Source organism: Mandrillus leucophaeus, unplaced genomic scaffold (genome assembly GCF_000951045.1).
Source record: "Mandrillus leucophaeus isolate KB7577 unplaced genomic scaffold, Mleu.le_1.0 Scaffold194, whole genome shotgun sequence".
Lineage (NCBI taxonomy): Eukaryota > Metazoa > Chordata > Mammalia > Primates > Cercopithecidae > Mandrillus > Mandrillus leucophaeus.
The window spans coordinates 3,432,094-3,447,586 of NW_012101965.1; the positions used below are offsets into that span (position 1 = coordinate 3,432,094).

Sequence of the window (15,493 nt, forward strand, 5' to 3'; positions counted from 1 at the left end):
ATCAGCCAGACCTTTACCCTTTGAAGCATTAAATGAGGTGACAGTCACATGAAATCACAGGCAAAAAGGAAAGGACTGTGTGGAAAATAATTGGGTAAACTCAAATTGTGTAGATCATTCTGGTATCCCCTTCTTCCTATTCCACTCTGTTTTGTTTTGTTGTTGTGATGGCATTGCTTGTTGGCAACACTGCTGTTGGGTGGATAGGGAAAAGACAGGGCCTAAAATCAGCCTTGTTCCTAGAGAAATGTGTAAATGAAGAAAAAAGTTGAAGTCATGTGATGGACCTAATAAAAAATCATTTGTGTATTTCAACTGTCTAATATATCTTTGCCACTTTGAAAGAAGTGGGCCGACTTGTAAGATCTGCATTTTTTTCAATGTATAATAAATAGTGGGAGAATGTATGAGAATCTGTGATTTTCTGTTTAGCTAGGAAAATAAGCAGAGACATGGGAATCCAATACTAACTTTAAAAATACAACTGCATGACATATTGCAATGCTTAGACTACTTGGAAATTAAAAAACAGAGCCATTAATGTCCTTGGGTATGTTGCAGGGATGAGGCACCCACTCAGCTTTGCCCTGAGAGTGCCTGCTTGACATCTGAACATTTAGTGGTTACTGTCAAAGCATCCACGTATGTAGGGGGATGTTAAAAACAGATTGAACTCAACAGTCTTAGAATATAATTTTCCAGAAACCTTAAGCAAACTCATCCTGTACCTTGTACCAACAGACTTGATACAGCTAAGGACTGCCTGAATGTTGAGTATTGAGCATTATTATGATGTTTTTAATTTTTAACTTTGGATTGGTTTATTGCATCAGAACATGCTTGCTAAGAGGTCTTTGACATTCACAAGTTTTCTTGGGCCCTGAATCAGGATATCCAGTTGGCTCAGTAGGAAAGGGAACATCAGACTTGAGGAGCTTTGATTCCATTTGTTGATCAAAACTCATGCGGTAGGAGACTTTTCCCAGCAAAGTTCAATGCTGGTGCTGTTTGTGGCAGAGATCTAAGGCACGGAGCTAGTTCTATGTACTGTTGAAGATACCTAAGATGTAGCTTGCCATAGAGAGGAAGTTTTTTTTTTTTTGTCCTAATGCAGCCTCAAAAATATACAAAATATGAAAGAAAACCTCAGATGAGTCCCATTCTTTTTCATGAACATTGTAAGATTTTCAGAGCTGATACTGGAAACTTAATATCCATAATTTGTGTTCACATTGTTAATGACACATAACATAGTTACTCAGATATGTTGGGTAACTTGGGCCCAGCAGCTAGTTTCCTTGGCATTTCCAGGTGGCTGAGAAGGCAGCTGGGTCATCTTACCTTTGGCTCTTTCAGGTAGCAGTGCATGGCCTGGGTGACATCAGCTGCATGAACAGCATTGTGATACGGGTTTTGGCTGTGGTAATCTTCTTGAACCATGACTGGGAGGTAAACAGATAACTCAATCAACTAAAACCCAAATAGGAGTGGTGTACTAGCTCAGACTTACTGTGGGTGCTTTTTGCTTAAAAATATCAGTGCCTCCAAAATGTGCAGCATAGAGATGCTTTAAAAATAAACGTGGTTTGCAAGCTTGGCAGTTCTGCTAGGCTGTTTTTAGCAGAGAGCAGAGATGGATAGCAGAGGGGAGAAAGGCCAAAAAGAGTTGTGAAGCCTTGGGATTTCTCACCTCCTTCATAAATCCCACCTTTCTGACTTTCATAAAGGCTGTCATTCACAGGAAAAATAAATATGTAGGAAAAGGACAACTTTATCTCACACGATAGTCTGAGTTTCTGCCATTTATAAATAATATGCCACAAATGAGGTTTCCTTCAAAGAGCCCTAGTAGCATCAGAATACTGATATCCAAAGACTGGTTTAACACTTGAATAACGAATACCAGTGAAAGCAAATCAGGGCCTCTTAGGGCAGAGATTCAGAGTACTGCCTTGATCCAACTGTGGACTCCTTGCATTTATTTCTACCTTATTCAAGTTAGAGTATCATCTTTCATGCTCCTGCAATCTAATGCAAGGCTTAGAGTGCTCTTGGAACCAAGTAGAGACACAGACAAGGCAATTTTGGTTTGCTATTTATGGAAGACACTAGCCTGCTTCAGCTCATAACCAAGGCGATGCTTAGGATGCAATATATTCAGTGTCTATAGAGTGTCCTGCTTTGCAAGTACAGCCAGATTCTCTCAGGCCATTGCTATGAATCTGGCTCTGGATTATGGTATTAATTCTGTTGTCAAGTCTTTGTATTCTTTACATATTTTCTGGGTAGATACACATGTCCAAAGTATCTATATCTGTATCTCCCTTTTTGGACAAATCAAAATTATTTGGCCCTATGCATGGCCATTACTTTGTTCCATCAATTAAAATACAATCAGCTTGAGGTTATTTGGATTTCTGGAAATGAGCCATGTTGTGACTGGTTTCAAATATTTCTGTTGCGTTGCACATACCTTATATTCAGCAGGTATATTTTACAATTATATTTAAATCCTCTATCACTTTAATGTCTGTATTGGGCAAGTTACTTAGCTGCAAGTTCCCCCAGTTTCCTCCTTTGTAAAATGGGGATAGCAATAACTCTGAGCTCAAAGTGGAATAAGGATTAAATGTGTTTACTAATATATGCAAGTCCTTGGAAGAGCTTCCAGCAGATGTAAGCACCATAGAAACCTGGGTGTGGCTCCCGTTATTATTGTCACGCCTGTTATTTTCTTCTGATGGCATTAAGTCAGCTTCCAAAATCAAAGTACAGCCATGTGGCAAGTCAAAAAGAAGCCAGAAACATGCTAAATGGCGGAGGAAAGTCATTTGGTGATTAGAAATGTGCCCTGAAAAATTCACTAGCAGATAAATAAGAATACACACAAATTTAAATAAGAACTGAGGCTGCCTTTTGATACAGAGTAATGATGGAGTTGAGTGGAAAGATGGTGGACTCCCAAGTCAACAGAGCTAGGCTTGGACTCATATTCTGCCACTTACTAGCTGTTGGCCTTGGGCAAGTAATGAAGCCTCTTTGTACCTCTCCTAAACTATGGGACAAATGGTGATAATAACATCCTACTTGCAGATTTGTTTAAATGGTTAGAAATAACTTGCCAAAAGTACTCTGCTCATCGTGGGCACTACACAAATGGTAGTTATTATTATTTTTTAAAAAGCCTATTGAAAATTTTCAATAACTCATGTCCTGATTAGAATTATTTGAGGCACATGCTGCTGGAGGTTTGTTAATATGTCAGCAGACAAGTATCTTCTTTGAAAATGATATGTTCCTGATGGTTTTCTTTACATATAATTTATTATGAACATAACTACACTTGACCCTTGAGAACATGGGTTTAAACCACGTGAGTCCACTTGTACTCAGATTTTTTCTGCCTCTGCCACCCCTGAGACAACAAGACCAACCACTCCTCTTCCTCTTCTTCCTCTGCCTACTCAGCGTGAAGATGATGAGGATGAAGAGCTTTATGATGATCCACATCCACTTGATGAATAGTAAATACATTTTCTCTTCCTTGTTATTATTTATTTATTTATTTATTTATTTATTTATTTATTTATTTATTTATTTTTAAGACAGAGTCTTGCTCTTGTCGACCCGGGCTAGAGTGCAGTGGCACGATCTCGGCTCACTGCAACCTCCACCTCCCGGGTTCAAGCGATTCTCCCTGCCTCAGCCTCCCAAGTAGCTGGGATTACAGGCACCTGCCACTGAGCCTGGCTAAATTTTTTTTTTTTGTATTTTTAGTAGAGACAAAGTTTCACTATGCTGGCCAGGCTGGTCTCGAACTCCTGACCTTGTGATTTGCTCTCCTCCCAAAGTGCTGGGATTCCCCGTAATTTTTAAAATAACTTTTTCTTTTCTCTACCTTACTTTATTGTAAGAATACAGTAAATAATACATAGAACATACAAAGTATGTGTTAATTAACTGTTGGTTATTGGTGAGGCTTCCAGTCAAAAGCTATATACAGATTTTTGACTACACAGGGGGTCAGCACCCCTAACCCCCAAGTTGTTTGCAATCAAACACTTTTTAAGTGATTTAGGATGAACAAGCCATATTTTAAAAGTAAGATGAGATCATTTAAGATTAGTTGGAGGTCTTCATCTATCGTCCTATGGTTCTTACCACTTTATGTTAAAGAGTATTATGCATTGCCATTATTCAAGAGAATGGGGCTAGAAATGTGAAAACAAGGACTTACCTAAAAATCGGTGTAAGGTCACCATATCTAACTTGAAATGGTGAATAAGTCCATGGGAATTGAAGAGGTGGCACAGCAGTGTTACCAGGCTGTTTCCTGTAGGAAAACAGTCACTTACTTTAACTCATTTTGACCATCACTAAAATATCAAGATTGACAATAAGATCCAAAATCTCTGTAATAAAGTTTCTTTGATAGAATTTTTTTCCCTTTGGATGTGAAATTATTCAAGTATAGAGCATATTATTACTATGATCTGATCCTAGGTTTTTTCTTATTGTACAAGTAAAATTAGCTCAGACCTTCTCCCTTCACCAAAGGCAATGAAGACATTAAGAGTTAGAAGGAATCTGCCTATTGGGGTGTCGGGGATACATACACACACACACACACACGCACGCACACACACACACACAAATACACGTGTACATGTGTATTTTTTTAGTGTACATGTGTATTTTTTTAAAGACACAGCTTATGGCCACTTGAAATATTCCGTAAGTCACTTCCAATTGACGATTCCATTTACAGGTGTATCTAAACTACCATATTGCTTAATAATCATAGCCTATTCTTCTTCCTATGGAAAATCACTCAAGAGGAGATCTGACTATGAGCTATTTTAGAATTCAAGTCAGCAGAGATGCAAAATTGAAGATGTAATGACTTGTAAGCATTCAAGAAATATTGTTTATTTAGGAATAATGATTTTTGAATTTTAAAAGCACAGACAATGAAGCCAATGGAACAGAACAGAGAACCCAGAAATAAATTCATGCTTCTGCAGCCAACTAATGTTTGACAAAGGCACCAAAAACACATTGGGGAAAGGACAGTCTCTTCAATAAATGCTGCTGGGAAAGCTGGATATCCACATGCAGAAGAATGAAATTAGACCCTCATCTTTCACTGTATACAAAAATCAACACTAAATGAATTTAAGACTTATACATAAGACCTGAAACTCTGGAAGAAAACATATGGGAAATGAAATCGGTTAGGTGGAAATACAATTTATTTCCCCCTCTTGATTTTGTACCTACTTATAAATCAATTTCAGCATTTCTTAGATATGTGTGGTATATACTTCGTATACACGTGAGGCTCTTTGACTTCTCCTTTGAACCAGTTGTAGCATCTTACTGGATCTCTAATTGAGTTGAAAATCTCTGGCATGTGGTCATTTCATATGTCTATAAGAGTCATGATTATATTCTCTTTCAAACAAACACCATTTAACAAGTTCTTTTGTTCACAGGTAACTTAGTTTACCAGTACCCATTTCTCAGTTGATTTGAGCAAAATGACATGCAAAATTATGGGATTCATCTCTTTGTGATCTAGTTTGCTTTCCACAGTGTAAAGGTCCATTTCATGGTCTTAGGCTATATTTCTCTCAACTGCATATTGTTTGCCAAGTAATAGAATGATGAGAAAACCATATATAATGACTTAAAGCACAAGTCTAGCAAATGATGAGGCCTATCAACATCAGCATTAAATGTGGTGTCTTTCATTGGCCCTCAAAGTCATCAGCCTTTGTTTAATGGCCAGATAAAAATATAATAGATTTTTTATTATTTTCTTAAGGAAGGTCTTTATAGGTACAAAAACTGAAGAAGTGACACCAATGAGGATGTTTACTTTTCCCTTTGGCTGCAGCCTAAGCTTTTATAGTCTTTCCTCAGCAATTGTTTTCTTCTGATGATGTCAAACATATTTGAGCAATACCCACAACAGGGCAGACTTAGCTCACTTAATAAAACTGCACAAGCACCCTCCCCAGTAAAAGTCAGGGCTGATCAGATATACTTTTGTTTCTAGTTTTCATCAACTAACAATGAACTCCCTACTTTTGGATGTGGCCAAAATATTCTGCAAGAAAAGAATCTAATCTGTGGTTTCTAAATTCCTTTGGGATGATCAAGGTCACAAGGAAACTGTCTTAAGATTCTAAGGTCAAATTCAGTCCTTATTCTTCATTTGAGTTGATTTTCCCTTACCCAGGTCCTTCTTCAGTAGCTGTAGATTTATGAAAATGGGGAAAGAAGGAAAAACGAATAGCAATGTTTAAAAATAAATTTTGTTTTTCATGAAATTAATCCCATTTTATGGTATATATTTTAGTGAGAATTCTTTTGGGTAACTTACCATTTGTCAAGCGATCAAACAAGAAAATGTCAAAATCCCACATTCCCACTTTGGAGAGCATATGCTGAAAAGGCAAACAACAAACAGCACGCAAATGAATCACATTGGAGACTCAAACATTTACTTTGAGATACAGTGGATTAAACAATTAAAAAGTTGAAAATCCTCGCATAATATCATCTAGTACAATTGAATGTTTTTCCTATGTCCTACAATAAAATCCAAATGCCCCGGCGTGACACAAAAATACCCTCACAACACATCAGAAGAATGAAGGGATATTAGGTTATTTTTGAGGTTTAGATTGTGTGAGACTTTTACCTAACTCACACAATATTGAAGGCAGCCCCAGGACTTGGCCTCTGATAGCTGGACTTCCAGCCCTCTGTCCTTTCCACATCTCACACCACCTTTCTTGAAAGGTGGCTGCTTAGAGGAGAGACACCACCAAGAGTGCTCTGTCAGTGATATTCCAGGGCTGGGGAAGCTTAGACTTGTTCTCCTCTCATAAGCAAACAAGCAAGCAAACATTCAAAAATTGCCCAATATCAGACCTTAAGTTGTTAGGAATGATTTTTTTTATCCTTTTGGAGGCCTAATATTGGGAATTAGCTCTTTTGACATTACTTGCTGTTCATTTGCTCATGGCATATATTAGTTGCCTGCCTGCCTGCCTGCCTTCCTGCCTTCCTTCCTTCCTTCCTTCCTTCCTTCCTTCCTTCCTTCCTTCCTTGCTTCCTCCTTCCCTCCCTCCCTTCCTCCTCTCTCTCTTTTCTTTTTTCTTTTCTTTTCTTTTCTCCTTCCTTCCTTCCTTCTTTCTTTCTTTTATTTCTTTTCTTTTTCTTTCTTTTCTTTCTTTTTCTTTCTTTGTGAGACCTGGTCTCACTCTGTCCCCCAGGCTGGAGTACAGTAGTATCATCATACCTCACTGAAGCCTTAACCTCCCCAGCTTAAGCAATCCTCCTGCCTCGCCCTCTCAAAGTACTGGGATTTACAGGCATGAGGCACTGGGCTTTGCCAGTGGTATATATTTCATAATAGTATATAAATAGTATAATATCACTTAGCATGCAAGCTATGAAATCTATCTTTGACTTCTGTTTAAACTGGGGCATTTATTGCTGAAATTTAAATTCCTTTGGCAGTTTGGGGTAGACATAACCTGAACACTTTTTGCAGATTGTCACACATTAATTTCCACCCTCAGTCAGATCAATGTATTACAAAAGTAATTGTAGAGTTATTAAGATTTATTCAAATGAATTAAAAATTATGAAAAGGAAAATGCAGTGCATCAACAGCCTAAAGTAGAATTAAGAGTTGATAATGATTGGGTTATTTTTAGTGTAGCTATTACAATGAGCTAATTTAATAAATTAAAAACTTTAGTTATTCTTTCATTAGTAATCTGCCAGTCCAAAATTTTGCTTTACTTAGTATCATGCAAATATATTTCGTACCTTTAAAAAAATGAAAAGTTAGGCATGGGTATATTAAGCATATAAACATGGTTTACTTCGTGCACCTCATAAGGGGGATGTTTCTGTTAATTTCATTTGCTATTAGAGGAATAAGTCCAGATGTATGGAATAATGAGCTCAGGGTCACAGAGCTCCTCAAGAGGCAGAGTAGGACTCCAACACCAGTGCTATTGGCTGAGGCACATACTGTTGGCCGCTGGCCTGCTGTGAGGAGACAGGGGCAGTCAGCTTACCCTTGCTTGTCCAAGGTAGTCTTCATCCAGCAGGTGGAGAGGGGCTTGTGGTATAATTCCACGAAGCAGCCTTGATGCATGGAAGTATCTTTGAAAGCTTAATAGTCTTTTCACCTTTTTCTTGGTGCCAATCTCCCCTGAGTATGTTGTATCTGTGGAAAGTCATCAAGTCAAGAAATTTATATATTTAAAAGAGAGCCAACTTTCTCCACTCTGTAAAAATATAATGTATTAAAAGGAGAGAAATTTAGAGGATGCTTTCTATACTTTTAAAAATATAGTCTATTGAATTCTACATTTGAAATGCTTCATGAACACACCTGATATATTTTTTAAATTTTTTACTTATTTTTTGAGTCAGGGTCTCACACTGTCATCCAGTTTGGAGTGCAGTGGTGCAATCTTGGCTCACTTCAACCTCTGACTCCTGGGCTCAAGCGATCCTCCCACCTTAGCCTCCCGAGTAGATGGGACTACAGGCATGTACCACCATGCCTAGCTAATTTTTACATTTTTTGTAGAGACAAGTTTTCGCCATGTTGCCCAGGCTCGTCTTGAACTCCTGAACTCAAGCTATTCACCCACCTTGGCCTCCCAAAGTGCTGGGATTATAGAAGAGAGTCACTGCACCCGACCTAACTATATTTCTTATGCATTACATTGACTAAAATGTCAAGGTGTTTCAGAATGTAATTTTGGAAGACCATGAAATATATGAATTAAGAATTTCATTTTCTTGTTAATGATGCTGGTATGCTAAGTGAAATTCACACAGTTCTGCATGCATTTGAAATGAGCAGTTATTCTTTTTCTACTATAGTGGAACTGACACTCAAACATTTAGACCAAGTTCTCATCCCACACTCTCACTTGTATAATGTTTTCCACCTGAATTAGAAGGGTTGTGAATATACCAGTTTACATGTGAGGAAATGGTTCCTAATAATATCCCAGGAACATCACTGGCAAGGGAACCAATAATCTTAGCACAAAAAGTAACCTGGATGCCCCTGACAAGAAGCAGAGAGTGTTTACTTTCTAATGGTGTATTCTCTCTTACTGGTTGCCATAAAAATCTAATCTTACCAGTAGAGATATTTTAATACTCATTTCACATGTGCCTTTCAAAACTTGAGTGTTGACATCACAGTGATTGTCCAGAAATACCCCAAACACATTATTTGAATGTCTGTCAAGATATTTCTTATCTCAGCTGAAATTATATGAATCACTCTAGGGCCACATTAGTGACGTCTGCTGCCAATTTTGAATGTAGAGTCAATTTAACAGTCTAGTAGGAAATGTACGGCTCATATGTAAAGTAATTTTGGCTTCTGTCCTGCCTTCCCCTATCTCCCCCTTTCCTCTATGGAACTCAAAAATCACAACAGATGGCAGAGGCAGAGGAAACAATGGTGCTCCCTGATGGCAGTGACTGACCAAATTCAGTTTGTTATTTAGGCTGCATTATGCATGCAAAGGCATAATTCAAGGGCAACCTATAGGTGGACCAGGTCTGGAGTGGTTCGATTTTACACATGTTGTATCTAGACATCTATCAGAGATGCAGGTGAGGATGCTAAGTAGAAATAAATGGATATAAAATCCAGAGCTTGAGGGAGAAGACTGGACTTGAGATAAAAACTTGAGAGTTGTCAGATGAGATTACCTATGGAGTAAGTATAGATACGGACGAGAAAAGGATCGAAGTCTGAATTCTAGACTCTACCTTGACTTTAGATGGGTTTAGAGAAAAGTAGGGCAAATTAAAGAGGACTGGGAAGGAGTATCCCATGAGGACAGAGAAAAGCCAAGAGAATATCATTTCCTAGAAGCTTCATGAAGATTGTATTGCCAGTAGGAAGATGTGATCATCAAAATTAAATGCTGCTAATGGGTCAGGTACCTTGAAGACTGAGAGTTGGCCATGAACTATGCACAGTACTTGAGCACATTTTATTGTGTACCTAGAAGCAGCAACACTCTGGTAGCAATGAGCACACCTAGCACCCAGACTGTGGTTTTAAAATATGACTTTTTGCTAATAGGGACCAGATTTATCTTGGTGAAATGGCCAGTTCTAGGGCAGGGATGGAAAATGTACCAGATGAACTGTAGCATCTTGTTATACTAGAAAATAAGAGGGAACTAAAAAAATGATGGAATCATTTAAAAATGACAGAAGTGACAACATCAAGGGGTCTGAGAAAATATGGGAAATCTGAGCCTCAAAATGAATAACAAAAGAATGGATTATAAACCATTGGCTGAAGTAAGAACCAATGAGTTCATACTGGTGATAAGGTAAGTAAGTAAATAAGGAGAAGTGAAATCTCTTCTTTGTAGAATGTGCCAACTGATAAATGTAGAAGAAATAATAGTTGGAAAATTACCATTTTGCAGCCAATATGGTAATGACTGATTCAGGCCAGAATCATTAACGGATACTAAAATTATTAAGTGAAAAGTTTAAAAAGCAATGGGGTAATTACCCAATATCAAAGCATTTACCCACAGAAGACTTATTAATATTGGAGAAGAAAAACATGGGTAGTTTTTTAGTGGAAAAATGTGGAGGGGGCATCATCTTTCCTAAGTAATCCAAGTTAATGCCACCAGAAACTGACATCATGCTCTTCCTAACGTAATGCACTGAGGATACAACCTCACACATATTGTGTTCCTGCCCCAAATGCACATCTGATTCTAATAAAGAGGAAACATTAGACAAAATTGTTGAAGGACACTCCACAAAACAATCAGCCTGTGCGCTCTTAAAAAATGTCGATATCATGAAAGACAAAGACAGCTTTAGGTATTGTTTCATAATAAAGAATACTAGAGACAGTGCACTAAATGCAATGCATGACACTTAACTGGATTCTGTATCAGAAAAAAATTTCATAAATGACATTATTAGGATAATTTTGGATACGGATTTATGCATGAGACATTCATATTTATAAATATTTTAATACTCATTTCACATGTGCCTTTTAAAACTTGAGTGTTGACATCACAGTGATTGCCCAGAAATACCCCAAACATATTATTTGAATGATAATTGAAGTGTGGTTACAAAAGAATGCTTTCATTGTTAGAAAATACATGCTGAAATATTTAGTGATAAAGTGGCATATGTACAATAAAGTGTTAAGAAAAAAATGTATTGCAGCAAGGCAAAGATTGCAAAATATAACAAATGGTGCATATGGAGAAAGAGTATATGAGTATTCTTGCAGATTTTTGATAAATTGAAGTTATTTTATGATAAGAAGTTTAAGAAGAGAAACAATGTGAAGAAGTTTGAAACAATATCAAGTGTAGACCACTCTTTTAAGGAGTTTTGCTACATAAGAAAGTAAAGAAATGTAGTGATAGCTCTATATAGAATGAAATCAATTATTCAATAAATAAATTATTCCTATGTTATATATAAGGAAAATCTAAAAGAAAATATCTATAGATGATCTTTTCCTTTTTTTCATATTCTAGAAAAATTCCCCCATCCCAAAATACTAAAAGAAAATGTCTTATGTAGCTGGGGGTGTATCTATATTTATATAATAAACTCAGACGCAAGTAAAATAACCCTGAATGATGAAAATATGCCACAAACATAGCAAATTGAAATGGATTACTTCTTAAACTTCCCTTTAGTTTTCCAAGTAGTGTAGTACTTTAGGAAGATTCATAGTTAAGATAATGACATTGAAATTAAGTGACATATTGTAAGTGTAGATGGTAGGAAATAATGGTTACTATTCACTAATTTTGACTAAAATATCACTAAACTAATGATGCCATGAGCTGGAGATATTAAGTTTAGATCTGTTTTTATCTTTATAACGAAGAAGAAAACAGCAAGATTCCTTACCTATTTCTTTCACCTAGACTCAAACGAATAATAGTAATATTAGTTCGGCAACATGACAGAATGCGGACCTCTTTGGATCTTTGTTTAAATTTTTGTTATATTGTTTCTCATGACTGTTTTTGGTTTTAATTTTGATTTTTAAAAAGATTGCATTAAGATATGATACATCTTGATCACTGTGTTATTTGGTATTCCCCTAAATTTTAAGTAAGGCTAGTGCCTCATTCCTCTCACTCTAGTCTAGCCTGTCTTGCATTTTTTTTTTTCAAATTAAAAAAATAGAATAGAGATGGGGGTATCACTGTGTTGCCAGGGCTGGTGATCCTGGGCTTAAGTGATCCTCCTGTCTAGGCCTACCATAAATGCTGGGATTATAAGCATGAGCTACCATACTGGGCCAGTCTTTGAAACATAAGCTCAGATGGAGTTAAAAAAAACCCAGTAATTAAATAAAGCCAGCCAACAAATCTTTTCATAGTTAATTTTTTATGATGCCTTGTAGGTTAAAAAATGTAGCATACAATGTCTTTCCCCATAAAATTGTTCAAAGTTTTTGAATGAATTGTTCATCATGATGTATATTCTTTATTTGTATACTTTCAAACCTACCGTCTCAGTTGGGCAGGTAGATATCTGATAAGTTGCAGTGTTAACTGGTGGCCAGTATTTTCTAAAATACCAAGGCAGGCCATGACTACTCCATTTAACTTCTATCTGGGTTATCCTTTAATTAACAAGCAAATGATTCAGAAGCAATGCTACATAGCCATTTGTGAAAACAATAGCACCTAATTTTCTTATTTGAGGACATACATAAAGCTAACTGGAAAAAAAAAAAATCCTCAATGTAGCTTTCTAAAGGGGAAGAACGTGCAACAATCCAAGAAAAATAAGTTTATTTAAACTAACATTAATAACTTATCAATCGAGTGTCATTTAGGGAGGAATTTGTGTTTTGTGAGATAATGAAAAACAAAGATATAAGAAGCTGAAGATGGGAGAAAAAAATTCATATAACAATCTGAATAAAGCACCCTCTGTATAATAGTACAAGGTCCTGCTTTTTGAAGTATTTAAATGTGTTAATCAATTTTTGATAAAGATCTGATATATTTGTTTCCAAAAGGACTCCCAGTACATAGCTACCATATTTACTTTGATAATGTATTGATATGTATTTGATATGATATGATAATGTATTTCGTATGTATTTCTGGGTAGAAACGTGAATGATTAGCGAAGCTAAATGTTACAGATAGCTCAGTTAAATTCCTCTTGTAAAAATCTGGGGAATGTTAACAATGTGCCTGGTAATAAAATGCTAGGTTTATTTAAGACCCTTATACAATGTTACAAATCATTACTTAAAGGCATTTACAGTTATCCTAATGCACCTTTGTTTGGATTTTATTGTTTTATGGTTTCCAAATTCTTATTTGGAATAGTTATAAAAAGGTGTTCCAGAATGTTTCATTGCCTAATCTATGTGAGCATTGACCCGAACTGGGAAATTCAATTTCTGTTCACTTTTCTTTTGTAAATATCACAAATATCTACATATTAACACATTTTTGCACTACTTTGGTGCTAATTTTAGGAATACAAAGTTTGTATTGGCACTGCCAGTACAGTAATTTTTAAATTTTACAAGTTGGGGTTGGCTCAAATGCAAAAATATGTTAATAAAAATTATTTTCATTTTTGAGTACCTTCTCTATGGAATATTCTGTATAGGGGCTGATTAATTTTGGTACCAGGAGAAACTTTAAACCTAGAATAAATATCTGAGATTTAAGAAAGCTGTAAATAGATCCATATTATGAGGCTGTTTCTGTCAACTGTATACCTGGTTTCCTGAAATAGGTCTATGTCAACTGTTTCCAGAAGTCCAGTAGTGAGTAATTGGTGCAGAAGTAGCTCAGGTGATACTGAGAACAAAGAAAGCCTTTGTGTTTAAGTGAGCAGAGCTGACTGTAAGCACCCATGGAGATCCAACTCCATAAACCTAATATTAGCACTTTTGAGCATCAGTCCAACTGAACCTCTTAATAATGTATTATTAAGCCCTACTTTGATAATTATTGAGCTAGTAATTATTCTAATAAAATTTCTTGCTTGGTTAGTGACTATTCATAGTCTTTGTTTATCTTCCTTTTACAGGAATTTTTTTTTAAGTGACAGTCTTGCTCTGCTGCCCAGACTGGAGTGTGGTGGCTATTCACAGGTGTGCAATCATAGTGTACTACAACCTCAGACTCCTTCCCTAAAAACAATCCTCCCTCCTCAGCCTCTAGAGTAGCTGGGATTACAAGCAGGTACCACTGCATTCAACTGTTACGGGATTTTTCGTATGTCTTGTACCGCAGAGTTATTGGTGAACAACTATTACACCCCAAAGTCAGAAACCATTTAATCAACCTTTGTGACCCCTCGTATCTAGTGTATAATAGTCTTACATATAATGGAAACAGCAAAAAATTTGCTGATAAAATTTGAATAAATTCTTCATTTACAGAAACATCATTGTTAAATGCTCTTTTTGAACAATAAGCCAATTTGTTAAGTGGAAGATGCTAAAACTTACACATATTAGCTTTGTAATCATTTTCTGAATCAACCTCAAAATGGAGTTCTAGGGTCCAGGCCCTCTTGCCACTGCCACTGTCCTTTGCTTTTTTTTTGTTATTTATTTTATTTTCACTTTTTATAATTGTTTTATTTTTAATGTTTGTGGGTACATAGTAGGTATATACATATTTATGGGGTACATGAGACGTTTTGATACAGGCATGCAATATGTAATATGACATCATGGAAAATCGGGTATCCATTCCTGCAACCATTTATCCTTTCTGTTACAAAGAATCCAATTATACTCTTTTAGTTATTTTTTCAATGTACAATTATTATTGACTATAGTCACCCTCTTTGTCCTTTGCTTTTTTTGACTTTTGCTGTAACAATTGTGCCTTGTATGGTTGCAAAGTTCACTCTTATTCACATATCTGGCTTTCTTATTAGGCTGTAAGGTTTTGGAGACCAGATTTCTGTTAAATTTTCTTTGAATTTCCACAAAGTCCTGCAAGTTATAGGTGTGAAATACATGTTGATGGAATTAAATTACTTTCCTGATGTGTGTGCTCTCATCTAAGTTCAAGAATGCTGAGCTCTGGAGGAATCAGGGTGAAATTCTAGTTTTCAATATGCAGCTTTAAAAAACTGGAGAAACTGGTAATTAGTTTGACTTTAAGTGTCCTGAAGCAGAAGTAGCAGATTTACAGCACAGCTCTTTCACTCTTTCACACATTCTACTAGTTCAGGGTTCAGGATCCCTGCAAAATTGGAAGGTTAGTGTTGTCTAGGATGACAGTTTTCCTGAAAGCATACATGAGGATTTTAAGGTTGAAGTAACCTAGCCTAAGATGCAGTTACCCTGTAAAAATAATTTTTATATAGACTACTTTAAGAAATTTAAAAGAATTATTTAAAGAGGTTGTGTGTAGAAAACAATATT

At 36.2% G+C, this 15,493-nt stretch overlaps 1 protein-coding gene across 3 annotated transcripts in view; it reads right to left on the reverse strand.

Moving 5' to 3' along the window:
* PDE7B (phosphodiesterase 7B) overlaps positions 1 to 15,493 on the reverse strand; it is a 341,149-nt gene that overhangs the window by 36,512 nt on the left and 289,144 nt on the right. For all 3 annotated transcript variants that reach the window (XM_011978438.1, XM_011978440.1, XM_011978439.1), the window contains 4 exons: positions 8,103 to 8,254; positions 6,389 to 6,452; positions 4,238 to 4,333; positions 1,342 to 1,442 (listed from right to left, as the gene is read on the reverse strand). In XM_011978438.1, coding sequence (XP_011833828.1) covers positions 1,342 to 1,442; positions 4,238 to 4,333; positions 6,389 to 6,452; positions 8,103 to 8,254 — 413 coding nt within the window. The remainder of the gene's footprint in view (positions 1 to 1,341; positions 1,443 to 4,237; positions 4,334 to 6,388; positions 6,453 to 8,102; positions 8,255 to 15,493) is intronic.